Consider the following 13936-nt stretch of genomic DNA (forward strand, 5'->3'; position numbering starts at 1 on the left):
AGCATTCCACATTTCCTTGACATTTCCCCCATTTATTCATTTAAGAACTCAAAACCAATATCACAACTCTCCGGACGTAGAAGTAGGCGAAACGACCCTGAAATCACATCAGGTAAAAAAAATCCTACAAGGCTCTCTTTAAGTCTATCAGAGCAACCGCCCTCAGGCCTACGTTACACAGCGTCACCACAGTTTTATAACAAAAAACAAGGCGAAGCCGTCCGCTCAGAACTGTCCACCTGCACACTTGACAGTGTGCTGCAGGCGTCACGTGGTTAAAACTGCACAGAGCAATCCAAACCGGCAGTCTTGTAGCTCCTGCACAGGGCTCAAACACAAAGCACTAGGCTATTGCACATCTCATCCACAAGCTCAGCTTGCAGATTGGCCATCTTGACAGAACAGCTGCAAACGTCACAGCTTTCCAAAGACCGGAAATTGTCACCGCACAGGTGACGCAGCATCATTCTTCTGAAGCACATGATCGCAGAATTCAGAGTCCAGAGTGCCAACAGCACTTATATCCCTCATTTAGGAAACCAGCGTGGAGACGTTCGCGGATAGCAGACTAGCCACGCAACAGCTGTAGTGAGTCTACAGTCCACCTGCCTGCTGGCAATATAGCCTGGTTGTGATATGTAGATGTGATTGATATTTTTTGTTTGTTTTTTTAAGTCATTCTATAACAAAGTAATTGAATTTATTTTATGTATCAATTGTATTTTATATATTACTATGTTATTACTAATTTTATGTATAACTATATTACTAATTGTATTTATTTGATGTATTACTATGTTATTACTAATTTTACTTCATGCATTACAAATAGTATTTGTTTTATGTATTATCTATATTACTAATATTTATTTTATCCATTACTATGCTATTACTAATTTTAATTTACTTTTATTTTACTATTTTAATTTACTTTTATTTTATTATAATCTATTTTTTTATCGTTCGTTTTATCCATTTATTTATATTATTATCTAGTTATTTATATTGGTTTATTATTTTATTGTTTAGAGCCCTGATTGATCACATCTACATATCACCACTACCAGTCAGGATCTGAGTGACTCAGAACCCTGGTGACCTCCAGATGGAGCCACACAGGAGACCAGCAACGTCCTAAAGAAAAGAAAGAAATGCTCATTACTACTTTGTTCATAAAACAATATTGATTGAAATATTTATTAACAGTTTGCAGAATTACAGTACATGTCAAGCACAAACTCAATACAAAGACTGTTAACTGCAAGTGGACGACCCAATTAAGCATTACACTCGTTTACAAGAGGGTCCACCATGTTCAATTCTTCAAAACATTTAGAGACGTACAAAGACACTTCTATATAGTCAAAGAACAGAACAGGAATTCATCATAGGAGGTAAAAAGGGAAAATAAACGTATACAGTGAGGGGAAAAAGGGAGTCAAGGGATTCACATGTCTTAATGACTGTTGGTAGGGCGTTCCACATTTTGGTGGCATAGGAGTGAAAATAATTTAGTCCCTAGTTTGTGCCGAATCTGGGTTGTACATGGTTCGTTGCACTCCCTCTGGTGTTGTGGGTGTGGACTTCGTTAACATAAAGGAAGTATCTAGACAGGTACATGGGTATCTTGGTGGTGTATCGAATCTTGTGGACCAGACCCATTGCAAGATGCTGTACTCTGTCGTCGACCCTAAGCCATTCCAGCCTGTCAAAGTGGGCAGGAGTGAGGTAGGTTTGGGGGGTGAGGCCAAGTAGGAGCCTGACCAGTTTGTTTTGGGAGGTCTGGAGCCTAGTTTTAAGGGCCTTTGAGGTGCTGTGGTACCAGGAGGTGCATGCATAGTCAAAGAAACCTTGTACGAGGGCTCCTGTTAAGGTCTTCAAGGTGTTTTTGTTGACCAGTGAGGAGATCCTGTAAAGGAATCTTGTTCTTTGGTTGACTTTTTTGATTACGTTGGTGGCCATTTTATCACCGGAAAGATTAGCCTCCAGGATGGAACCTAGGTAGGTAATTTCATCTTTACGTGTGATAACATTGTCACCAACTCTAACCAAGAAGCCATTTGCCTTGCTGAGATTACTATTAGATCCAAAGAGAATGGATTCAGTTTTTCCCAGGTGTAAAGATAGTTTGTTATCAGCGAGCCAGGTGCAGATTCTACCGAGTTCAGAGCTGAGGGCCTTTTCAACCTGCAGTTTGTTCCTGTCCGAGACGAGCAGTGCCGAGTCATCTGCGAACAGGAACAAGTTGCAGTCACAAGCTGATGTCATGTCATGATCATAGTGTGTGTGCGTGTGTTGTATAGTTACCTTGCTGTGATGTAACTCCAAAGGTGATCAGAAATAGTTGCTCCATCGGCTAGAAACGTGCTCTTCACCGGCATGATGATCTTGTTCCTAAAAAAAGTCTATAGTCAACCCCAACTGATTACAGAACATGATATAAAAAAACACAACTAGAAGGATTTAGGCCTGTCACAATTACCTAATCGCCAAGTATTTGAGATACTTTTTTTAGAGATTAGTCATAATCGTCTCCATGTTGAAAATGTTCATATATTGTCAAACATTTTAAAGAAATAATGGAAGCAACCGATCTACAAGCTCTAAACGTGTCACTTTGTAATTTTCTTCTCTTTTAGTGTATAAAGTTGTTGAATTATGCCATGTGCAGCTTTTGGTTTACAAAGCCTACAAAAGCCAAAGTTTTATTTAGAATGTTATGTTATGACGCAATTAAATTGTTACTAGTAATTTATTTGAGAAACAATTAAATCGGCCATTATAAAACCTCAAATTCCGACAGGCCTAAACGGGTTCCAGTGATGTCTACCGAACCTTCCAGCTCCATCCGAGCCTCCCAGCGACCCAGAAGTCCTCAGCGGAAACACCCAGGGAAAGCTTCGGATCTCGGGCATCGGCTGAGATCTCCATTCTAACAAAGAACGAAAGACAGACAGACAGACACACACACACGCACCCCAAATTAGCTTTGCTGTGTGTGTGGGTGTGTGTCCTGTCACAACATACACATGCACTTAGAGTAACGTTTAAGAATAGGGATTGACCGATTATCGGCAACGGACGATTATTGGCTTTTTACTATAAAGCCTATAAAAAAGCCCCAACCCTAAAGCGGTTCGTACTGTCGAGTTCCTCACCGAAGCGGTTCGTATATGTTGAGTTCCTCTCCGAAGTCCTCCAGAGTCTACCCAGATCTCCGCCCTCTGTCCTCCCATCCATCCAGGCCCAGGTCCGAAGTCCTCCAGCGTCTACACAGATCTCCGTCCTCTGTCCTCCCATCCAGGCCCAGGTCGGAAGTCCTCCAGCGTCTACCCAGATCTCCGTCCTCTGTCCTCCCATCCATCCAGGCCAAGGTCCGAAGTCCTCCAGCGTCTACCCAGATCTCCGTCCTCCCATCCATCCATGGACAGACCTGCAGATCTCTAGAGGCTCCAGCTGCGTCTACTGCCATTTCCATCCTGAGAGAGAAAGAAGAAAGCATTAGCTCTACAAGCTCACAAAACGTTGCAACGCGGTGTGAGCTTGTAGATCTGCTATTTTTGCTGAACGCTCCCTCAGAATAGGGATGCTGGGGTTGAAGTGGTAGTGTCATTAAGACTTTGATTAGCTTGGAAGGCTGACAGACATTCAACCACAGTGCCACTAGGAGGCATCAACACATGTACAGTCCTCAACATCTTTTGTCATTTTTTATTCAAGTGCTTCTAAAAGCAGATGAGATATTGACTCTCAAACTATTGTGCATTTATTATTTGTCATTTAGATTTATCATAAAATATTTAAAACATTTGGATGACTGTAGTAAATGATGCCATTCTTCGTGCCATAACAGTACAAAAGCAGTTATCCATCCTCAGAAACAAGCCATAACTATTCCTACTCACAGCTCATCAGAGTCCTCTGAGGAAGCCCCCGGGGAGGGGGGGGGGGGGATTTGGAACGGATCTCTGTCCGGGAACATCAGCTCGTCTATCGATATCTCCATTCTAACAAAGAAAGAAAAGAAAAAAAACACACCAAATTAGCTTTGCTCTGTGTGTGCGTGTGTGTGTGTGTGTGTGTGCGTGTACCCTGTCCAGCAGTGGCGTTCCAGCGATGTCTACCCAGATCTCCGTCCTCCCATCCATCCATGGACAGACCTGCAGATCTCTAGAGGCTTCAGCTGCGTCTGCCATTTCCATCCTGAGAGAGAAAGAAGAAAGCATTAGCTCTACAAGCTCACAACACGTTGCAACGCGGTGTGAGCTTGTAGATCTGCTATTTTTTGCTGAACGCTCCCCCCAGAATAGGGATGCTGGGGTTTTAAGACTTTGATTAGCTTGGAAGGCTGACAGACATTCAACCACAGTACCACTAGGAGGCATCAACACATGTACAGTCCTCAACATCTTTTGTCATTTTTTATTCAAGTGCTTCTAAAAGCAGATGAGATATTGACTCTCAAACTATTGTGCAGAGTCATTTAGATTTATCATAAAATATTTAAAACATTTGGACTGTAGTAAATGATGCCATTCTTCGTGCCATAACAGTACAAAAGCAGTTATCCATCCTCAGAAACAAGAAAGAACTATTCCTACTCACAGCTCATCAGAGTCCTCTGAGGAAGCCCCCGGGGGGGCGGGGGGGGAGCTTTGGAACGGATCTCTGTCCGGGAACATCAGCTCGTCTATCGATATCTCCATTCTAACAAAGAAAGAAAAGAAAAAAAAAAAAACACACCAAATTAGCTTTGCTCTGTGTGTGCATGTGTGTGTGTGTGCGTGTACCCTGTCCAGCAGTGGCCGTCGGGAGTCGAACCCGCAGCACGCCGTCCGGCTGGCTTGGCAGCATAGGTGCCCAGACAGTTGAGCTAACCGTCCGGGCCACACTTAAATATTTAATTGCAATTTATTAGAGCGACAATAATCGTCCAGTAAAAAGAAACCTCATAATCGTGAAAGGCCGGTTCTTACTGTGCGGTTCCTCACCGGGCAGGCCCAGGTCCGAAGTCCTCCGGCATCTACACAGATCTCCGTCCTAAGAAAGAAATAAAGACTACATTAGCTTTTGTTGAGCTGCATATTCAGAACCACTTAAACCCTCTATAGATTTGATAAAACAGACCTTTAAAGAGAGCATTTGGTATATGCTCCGATTTCACTCTACACAAATTGATTTGCCAAACATAGCAGATCTACAAGCTCACAACACGTCGCAATGCGGTGTGAGCTTGTAGATCTGCTAATTTGGCTGAACGCTCCCCCCAGAATAGAGATGCTGGGGTTGAAGTGGTTAAAAAAAAAGTGTCATTAAGACTTTGATTAGCTTGGAGAGCTGACAGACATTCAACCAGTGCCACTAGGAGGAATCATACTGCCATGCTATACTTCGTACCATAACAGTACAACAGATATCCATCCCAACAAGAAATATTCCTACTCACAGCTCATCAGAAGTCCTCAGAGGAAACGCCCGGGAGGGAAGCTTTGGAACGGATCTCTGTCCTTCCACGACGTCTACCACGACCCATCCACCCTAAGAAAGAAAGAACGAACGAACGAACGATTAATTTAAGTGACCAAGAGCCAGATATATGTACATTGTGTCCTTTCACATCATACACAAAATGTATAGAGAACATTTAAAACAGAAGCAGACCATACCACTCGCAGTAATAGAAAAGTCTAAGTGGTTTCTTACTTTGAGCCGCCTTCAGAGCCCCCCATGCAGATTCATCCATGGACAGCGAGAACTGCAGATGTCCACCTGTAGGGGCTCCGGTTGAGCCTCGCAGCATCTGGAATGAAGACATGGTGGTTATAGTCTATGAATGGCTTTGCACATCACTCACTTGTTGCTGCCAATAGGAATTTGTGATGTCTGTGTGGCGACAATTGCTGTGTGTCTGTTTTTTTATAATACATACAATTTATATAGCACTTTTCAAGGTACCCAAAGTTGCTTCACAAAACAGTAAAAACAAATTTATTTGAAAATAAACTAGATTAAAAAGGTTCAAAACTAGAATTTTTTGGCATGTTTGTGAAGCTTTTCGGTTCCACACCAGTAACTGCTGTTCAACACTAACAGCTACATCCATGACCTCCCTGCAACAACATCAATGAAGTATGGCTATGCAGACGACCCGAGTACTGTGTCCCAGTCTGGAGCCGTAGCTCTCATGTCAAGAAGCTGGATGCTGCCCTCAACACCGGATGGGCCACCCCAAACAAACTGCCTGCCTGTTCTCGCTGGAATCACTCCAACAGAGGTCAGACGAGAAGCAGCCACGCTGGCCCTCACCGGGAAGGCACAGCTGAGTGAATCCCAGCCATCTCCTCCACAAGGTCGTCAGAGACACCACAGCACACGTGCCTCAAGTCACGGTGCCCTTTGCCACAACACACACACACACACACACACACACCAAGTCACGGCGACCTTTGCCACAGCACACGTGCCTCAAGTCACTGTGCCCTTTTGCCACACAGGCCCAGGAACTGCTCCACACAACACCAGCTGACACCTCCAAGGCATCCTGGGTGAAAGCAAGACAGAGGGACCAGTGGAATACATTGAGGACCCCAAATATGTTCTTTGCCAGCACCTCCCCTGCAGAAGTGGGACATCTCGGACAGTGCCCACTGTGAATGCGAGGATCCACTACAGACTGTGGAACACGTAATGACCATTTGCCCCAAATACCGGCCACCGAATGGTGATCGTGGCTTAGGTGACCTAGACAATGACACATTGTACTGGCTTGCTGCAACAGAACTGAAGTTCTATGGACATACGGCAGAAGATGTTTAAGAAACGTATTTTTTGTAATTTCTTCATTTTTTCGGCAAACCTTTGTGGCATTTAATTTATGGAACATGTGGATGTTTCTTTATTTATTGGTGAAGTTTTAGTGCCACTTGTGGCATTCTTTGAAATGTATTGACACGTTTGATATATGTTTTTGTTAGGGATGTCCGATATTATCGGCCGATAAGGCATTAAAAATTAATAACCCTAACCCTTAATTTTACTTTATTCTTTTACATTAAAAACATCTATACAAGCTCACAATACAATAAGACACATGTGAGCTTGTGAGAGATTAGATCATTTTAGATGAGACATTTTGCATGAGTCATTATTAATAATTACTTTTGGTATTTTAAGTACATTTTATACCAAAACCTTTGTACCTTTACTCGAGTACATGTTGAATTGTAACAGAGTATTTCTATATTGCAGTATTGCCTACTTTTATTTAAGTAAAAAGTTTGAGTTATGTTTCCACCACTGGAAAAAGCCTGCATATCGGTATCTGTTGATATCGGCAATTAGGAGTTGGACAATATCCAACACTGACTGTCGGACATCCCTTGATTTGTGTGATTTTTGTGGAGCTTTTAGTGAGTTTGTGGCATTTTGTGCTGCTTTTGTTTGTTTGTTTTGTGAACGACCAAAGAGCACACCCAGTATGTATCACAAGGCTATTCCACCAGTCATCTACATCTCATAAGCGGCCATGAACTAAACACCACAGATATCACAATTTGACTTTGGCAGCAGCAAGAAACGACTGATATGCAAAGCTCTTCAGCCATGCTTCTCTCTATACAAACACTCATAATGTCCACATGGACATCTTAGCTGTCAGGATGGGGTGGTTCACACAGGAGACCAGGTTCAGTGTTCTAGCAGCATCTACTGTCATCTCCATCTACATTAGAAAGAAAGAAAGACATCAGAAGCTGACCATATCACTCACAGTAATAGAAACATTTTAAAAGGATCTCTGGCTAATAAGACAAATATTCCTTAACATTATACTTGCCATCTATAACTAAAATTGTAAAATATAAAACAGTTAAATATTTTATTTCTTTCATATAATCTTTTATACCAGGTGGTATTAGGTATTTAGGCATTAGGTTGAAAACCTTAAACAGAGAAAAAGACAAAAAACAAATACAAGCTGTCATTAACTATGTAAGGTCATACTTAAACAAAAACAATAACTGAAATTCACTCATTTCACTCGAATAACCATAGTTACTAATGTAACCTACATGACTGAATCACTAGTCACTTGGGTAATCTAAATAAACAGGTTGTTTTAACTCATATTTCTTCCATAATTCAATTCAAGATCATCACATCAACTTAGCAAGCCTATATGCAACTTAAATCAAACTTATAGCTAATTATAGCAGTTAAATTTGGCCTAGCAGCACAAAAACATAAATAACTTTTATAATAAATTTAAGCAACAAAATAAACTTCAATGAAGTAACAATTAACGCACCAGTGGCATTCCCCTTGATGGCTTGAGGTTTCGGTCTTTCCAGATCCAATGTTTGCAGTTCAGTTCATGAAAAGTCTTTCAGTTTGTTCTGCTTCTCTCCATGCTGTGTTCTCCACTGCTGCTGCTCTCATACTGGACAAACACTTCCTGTTTTCAGTGCCTCGCCCCAATCAGTGATTGTCACCAGGTGCTGTCACCAGGTGGTATTAGGTATTTAGGCATTAGGTTGAAAACCTTAAACAGAGAAAAAGACAAAAAACAAATACAAGCTGTCATTAACTATGTAAGGTCATACTTAAACAAAAACAATAACTGAAATTCACTCATTTCACTCGAATAACCATAGTTACTAATGTAACCTACATGACTGAATCACTAGTCACTTGGGTAATCTAAATAAACAGGTTGTTTTAACTCATATTTCTTCCATAATTCAATTCAAGATCATCACATCAACTTAGCAAGCCTATATGCAACTTAAATCAAACTTATAGCTAATTATAGCAGTTAAATTTGGCCTAGCAGCACAAAAACATAAATAACTTTTATAATAAATTTAAGCAACAAAATAAACTTCAATGCAGTAACAATTAACGCACCAGTGGCATTCCCCTTGATGGCTTGAGGTTTCGGTCTTCCCAGCTCCAATGTTTGCAGTTCAGTTCATGAAAAGTCTTTCAGTTTGTTCTGCTTCTCTCCATGCTGTGTTCTCCACTGCTGCTGCTCTCATACTGGACAAACACTTCCTGTTTTCAGTGCCTCGCCCCAATCAGTGATTGTCACCAGGTGCTGTCACCAGGTGGTATTAGGTATTTAGGCATTAGGTTGAAAACCTTAAACAGAGAAAAAGACAAAAAACAAATACAAGCTGTCATTAACTATGTAAGGTCATACTTAAACAAAAACAATAACTGAAATTCACTCATTTCACTCGAATAACCATAGTTACTAATGTAACCTACATGACTGAATCACTAGTCACTTGGGTAATCTAAATAAACAGGTTGTTTTAACTCATATTTCTTCCATAATTCAATTCAAGATCACCACATCAACTTAGCAAGCCTATATGCAACTTAAATCAAACTTATAGCTAATTATAGCAGTTAAATTTGGCCTAGCAGCACAAAAACATAAATAACTTTTATAATAAATTTAAGCAACAAAATAAACTTCAATGCAGTAACAATTAACGCACCAGTGGCATTCCCCTTGATGGCTTGAGGTTTCGGTCTTCCCAGCTCCAATGTTTGCAGTTCAGTTCATGAAAAGTCTTTCAGTTTGTTCTGCTTCTCTCCATGCTGTGTTCTCCACTGCTGCTGCTCTCATACTGGACAAACACTTCCCGTTTTCAGTGCCTCGCCCCAATCAGTGATTGTCACCAGGTGCTGTCACCAGGTGGCATTAGGTATTTAGGCATTAGGTTGAAAACCTTAAACAGAGAAAAAGACAAAAAACAAATACAAGCTGTCATTAACTATGTAAGGTCATACTTAAACAAAAACAATAACTGAAATTCACTCAAATAACCATAGTTACTAATGTAACCTACATGACTGAATCACTAGTCACTTGGGTAATCTAAATAAACAGGTTGTTTTAACTCATATTTCTTCCATAATTCAATTCAAGATCATCACATCAACTTAGCAAGCCTATATGCAACTTAAATCAAACTTATAGCTAATTATAGCAGTTAAATTTGGCCTAGCAGCACAAAAACATAAATAACTTTTATAATAAATTTAAGCAACAAAATAAACTTCAATGCAGTAACAATTAACGCACCAGTGGCATTCCCCTTGATGGCTTGAGGTTTCGGTCTTCCCAGCTCCAATGTTTGCAGTTCAGTTCATGAAAAGTCTTTCAGTTTGTTCTGCTTCTCTCCATGCTGTGTTCTCCACTGCTGCTGCTCTCATACTGGACAAACACTTCCTGTTTTCAGTGCCTCGCCCCAATCAGTGATTGTCACCAGGTGCTGTCACCAGGTGGTATTAGGTATTTAGGCATTAGGTTGAAAACCTTAAACAGAGAAAAAGACAAAAAACAAATACAAGCTGTCATTAACTATGTAAGGTCATACTTAAACAAAAACAATAACTGAAATTCACTCATTTCACTCGAATAACCATAGTTACTAATGTAACCTACATGACTGAATCACTAGTCACTTGGGTAATCTAAATAAACAGGTTGTTTTAACTCATATTTCTTCCATAATTCAATTCAAGATCACCACATCAACTTAGCAAGCCTATATGCAACTTAAATCAAACTTATAGCTAATTATAGCAGTTAAATTTGGCCTAGCAGCACAAAAACATAAATAACTTTTATAATAAATTTAAGCAACAAAATAAACTTCAATGCAGTAACAATTAACGCACCAGTGGCATTCCCCTTGATGGCTTGAGGTTTCGGTCTTCCCAGCTCCAATGTTTGCAGTTCAGTTCATGAAAAGTCTTTCAGTTTGTTCTGCTTCTCTCCATGCTGTGTTCTCCACTGCTGCTGCTCTCATACTGGACAAACACTTCCTGTTTTCAGTGCCTCGCCCCAATCAGTGATTGTCACCAGGTGCTGTCACCAGGTGGTATTAGGTATTTAGGCATTAGGTTGAAAACCTTAAACAGAGAAAAAGACAAAAAACAAATACAAGCTGTCATTAACTATGTAAGGTCATACTTAAACAAAAACAATAACTGAAATTCACTCATTTCACTCGAATAACCATAGTTACTAATGTAACCTACATGACTGAATCACTAGTCACTTGGGTAATCTAAATAAACAGGTTGTTTTAACTCATATTTCTTCCATAATTCAATTCAAGATCATCACATCAACTTAGCAAGCCTATATGCAACTTAAATCAAACTTATAGCTAATTATAGCAGTTCAATTTTGCCTAGCAGCACAAAAACATAAATAACTTTTATAATAAATTTAAGCAACAAAATAAACTTCAATGCAGTAACAATTAACGCACCAGTGGCATTCCCCTTGATGGCTTGAGGTTTCGGTCTTCCCAGCTCCAATGTTTGCAGTTCAGTTCATGAAAAGTCTTTCAGTTTGTTCTGCTTCTCTCCATGCTGTGTTCTCCACTGCTGCTGCTCTCATACTGGACAAACACTTCCTGTTTTCAGTGCCTCGCCCCAATCAGTGATTGTCACCAGGTGCTGACTACTCATGATCAGTGATTGACACCAATGATTGATGCCAATTAGGCCAATTAGGGGTTTTGACAGCACAATGACTGCAACAGGTTGATATTATGGTAGGAGTTTGTGTCGTGTGAGTGTAATGGTTTCAAAATAAACGGGGCAAACAAAACAAGAACAGGCTCCATACGTAAACTAAATAAAGGTCTCAAAAAACAGACGAGCGCAGGGTTCAATAAACAAATAATAAAGTACTTTTCTTTCTTTCTTTCCTTTCTTGTTTGTGCGTTGCGTGCGAGCTGTTGAAATCTGTGTCTCTGCTCCGCTCGGCCGCGACAGTCCCCCCCCCCAACGCAATTCTGGCTACCATCAGAACTCGTCGGCTCTGGAGTTTAGAGATAACCTTCCCAATACTGTAGGCCTCGGGCTCAAATGGTTTGGAAGGAATCATATGGCTTAATGGCTCCTCCCCATAAAGTCTACCTGCCTCCCAAAACAAATTAATATAATTATGAATTAATATTATTTGCAAACGAAACAAACACACTTACGTCCAACGTCAAGCGTCAAGCAACCTGTCTGTTTACTACAACAACCGTGAGCCTTTGCGGTATCATGTTGCCATTGCGCATGCGGGTTGCGCAGGTCTCCTCGTGATGACAGCAAATGACAGCTAGCTCTGTGTTCGCCACTGACTGCAGAGAGAAGCCAGGGAGATACACCAACACCATCGTCTATACTGGAAACAGTTAGCTGTTCTTTGGGAAATCTGATGATCAGCAGCGTTTAAAGAAACTGTACAGCCAATAGACCATAGCTATACTCGGTAAGTTGTTAAATTAACTAAAACACGTCGCTGGCCTTCACCAGAGTACTGTGCAGTCTGTAACATTAGCCAAGCTAACGTAGCAATTTTAGCTTACCTTGTTTTTTTTAAGCTAGCTAACCTTAGCTATAGCTTGGTTAACGTTAGCAGGGTGATGTTAGGTTAGCCAGTTGACTCATCACCCAAACAACATAAGCCACCGCTTGTTTTCGATCGTCCCCAGCTTGGTTGACAGGCCGTACACAGATGTGCTATTAACATTTTCGGTGGTCTTCATCATGCATGGTAACGTTAATCTGACGTAGCAGTTGAGTTTGATTAGATATTCGTTTTAAAACCACCTCAGCAGCACATCAGCCACACTAGCTGGCGAATGTTAAGTTAACTCAGCTCATTTCTTCTGAAGGGCTGGCCTGGCACAATGGATACAATTACTCATCACTGGTGGTGCTTAAATAAACTATATAACACGGATGATGAGGGGTATCCGATATAGGTTACTACCGCACAATGTTTTTATTTATTTTTAAGTCATCGGATCATATGCACCCCTCTCCTGATTTAGGCGGGGCAGCGTGTGTTATGGTTTATGCTCACAGTCACACAAAGACGCATTACATTTACTTAAAGCCAACAACACTGGCATGATGTAGCCAAAAAAAGCCTAAATACAATGCTATAACAGTATTTCTGCTAACTTCAAATGATGACATGATGATGATCGTTACTATAATGGTACACCTCAAACATAAAACAAACTAAAAAACACATATTTCCTGACATCTCTTGCCAGATATTGTGCTAGTCTAAGCAAAGCTTCTGTTGTAGCTTGGGACCACTGTTTTCAATTCTTAAATTGTTATTATTATTTTTTAAATGCTTGTTGGTGCTACTCATTGGTTGGTTGGCTGCTATACTATATGGTATGCGTGTGACATCATCATCAAACCCAGAAGTGGCCTTGACAGCCCATACATCCAAACAGAAAAGTCATAGGCTATTTGATTGCATTAAACGACGTTAAACAATGTTAAACTCACTTTGCCACTCAATTTGCCATTCACTTTATGCATGCGCATACCTGTAGACTAGCTTGCATTGCACCATGTTGGAGACTACATTGTTATCATGTCCCTCTCTACAAATGTAATTGTTGGCTATTTTCTGCAGCACTTTGAGTATTGCATAAATATTTGTACCTGGATTTTATTTAAAAAAAAATAATTTACCTTTGTAGGGAAAGCCGAACCATCGCTAGGGGTGCTTATTGCTTTGTTTGTAATGTTGTCATTTACTTATAGGAGCATGTCTTGGAGATCATTGAGCTCCATAAGTTTCAACTTAGCCATTTCTGATATATATGCAAATGCATATGATACAGTGACCTATATTAACTTTAAGTAACACTGTCTTCTCTGCACTTTTGTTCCCCTTTGAAGAGATTACTTTCTAATAACATGTCACTTCTACCACTTAAACCTTCCATTCCGACCTTAGGCTGCTTTTTTCCCTCAACACCAAATCTTTATGTCAAAAATAGCAGATCTACAAACTCACATCACACGTTGTGTGACCTTGTAGATCTGCCATTTTAAAAAGTTGTCCCCCGCCCCCAGAATACGAATGCTGTGGTTTAAGTGGTTGAAG

At 40.5% G+C, this 13936-nt stretch overlaps 2 protein-coding genes and 1 long non-coding RNA gene across 8 annotated transcripts in view; 1 reads left to right on the plus strand and 2 right to left on the minus strand.

Moving 5' to 3' along the window:
* Positions 1-956: 956 nt before the first annotated feature.
* LOC308317208 lies at positions 957-3201 on the minus strand. Its single transcript, XR_013964236.1, has 4 exons — positions 3159-3201; positions 2836-2932; positions 2308-2394; positions 957-1134 (listed from the first exon to the last, which is right to left on the minus strand). It is a non-coding gene; the product is annotated as an uncharacterized lncRNA (long non-coding RNA).
* Positions 3202-4170: 969 nt separating this feature from the next.
* LOC308317201 (uncharacterized protein) lies at positions 4171-6501 on the minus strand. Of its 2 annotated transcripts, XM_080766057.1 has the most exons (5): positions 5702-6501; positions 5447-5535; positions 4977-5040; positions 4606-4707; positions 4171-4203 (listed from the first exon to the last, which is right to left on the minus strand). In XM_080766057.1, exons 1-4 carry the CDS (start codon positions 5813-5815, stop codon positions 4612-4614), a joined length of 363 nt encoding a protein of 120 aa, XP_080622183.1. In that variant the 5' UTR covers positions 5816-6501; the 3' UTR covers positions 4171-4203; positions 4606-4611. The 2 variants fall into 2 exon arrangements, 1 of the variants encoding a protein (XP_080622183.1); XR_013964232.1 differs by lacking the exon at positions 4171-4203 and having other exon boundaries at positions 4655-4707; positions 5447-5538; positions 5704-6499.
* A 5648-nt stretch (positions 6502-12149) lies between these two features.
* Positions 12150-13936, plus strand: part of gapvd1 (GTPase activating protein and VPS9 domains 1) — a 38209-nt gene continuing 36422 nt past the window's right edge. For all 5 annotated transcript variants that reach the window (XM_080766557.1, XM_080766559.1, XM_080766558.1 and 2 more), the window contains exon 1: positions 12150-12289. The gene's annotated coding sequence lies outside the window, so the exon portion shown is untranslated. The remainder of the gene's footprint in view (positions 12290-13936) is intronic.

Source organism: Protomyctophum bolini (assembly GCF_963924005.1).
Source record: "Protomyctophum bolini genome assembly, chromosome: 6".
NCBI lineage: Eukaryota > Metazoa > Chordata > Actinopteri > Myctophiformes > Myctophidae > Protomyctophum > Protomyctophum bolini.

What these genes read in the sequence shown, in the direction of transcription:
- LOC308317201 (XM_080766057.1), bottom strand. Translation starts at nt 5,815, where the DNA reads ATGTCTTCATTCCAGATGCTGCGAGGCTCAACCGGAGCCCCTACAGGT. An exon ending in CTGAGGACTTCTGATGAGCT is followed by an intron (nt 5,041 to 5,446) that starts GTGAGTAGGAAT and finishes TTTCTTTCTTAG; the next exon opens with GACGGAGATCTGTGTAGATG. An exon ending in GCCCGGTGAGGAACCGCACA is followed by an intron (nt 4,708 to 4,976) that starts GTAAGAACCGGC and finishes TTTCTTTGTTAG; the next exon opens with AATGGAGATATCGATAGACG.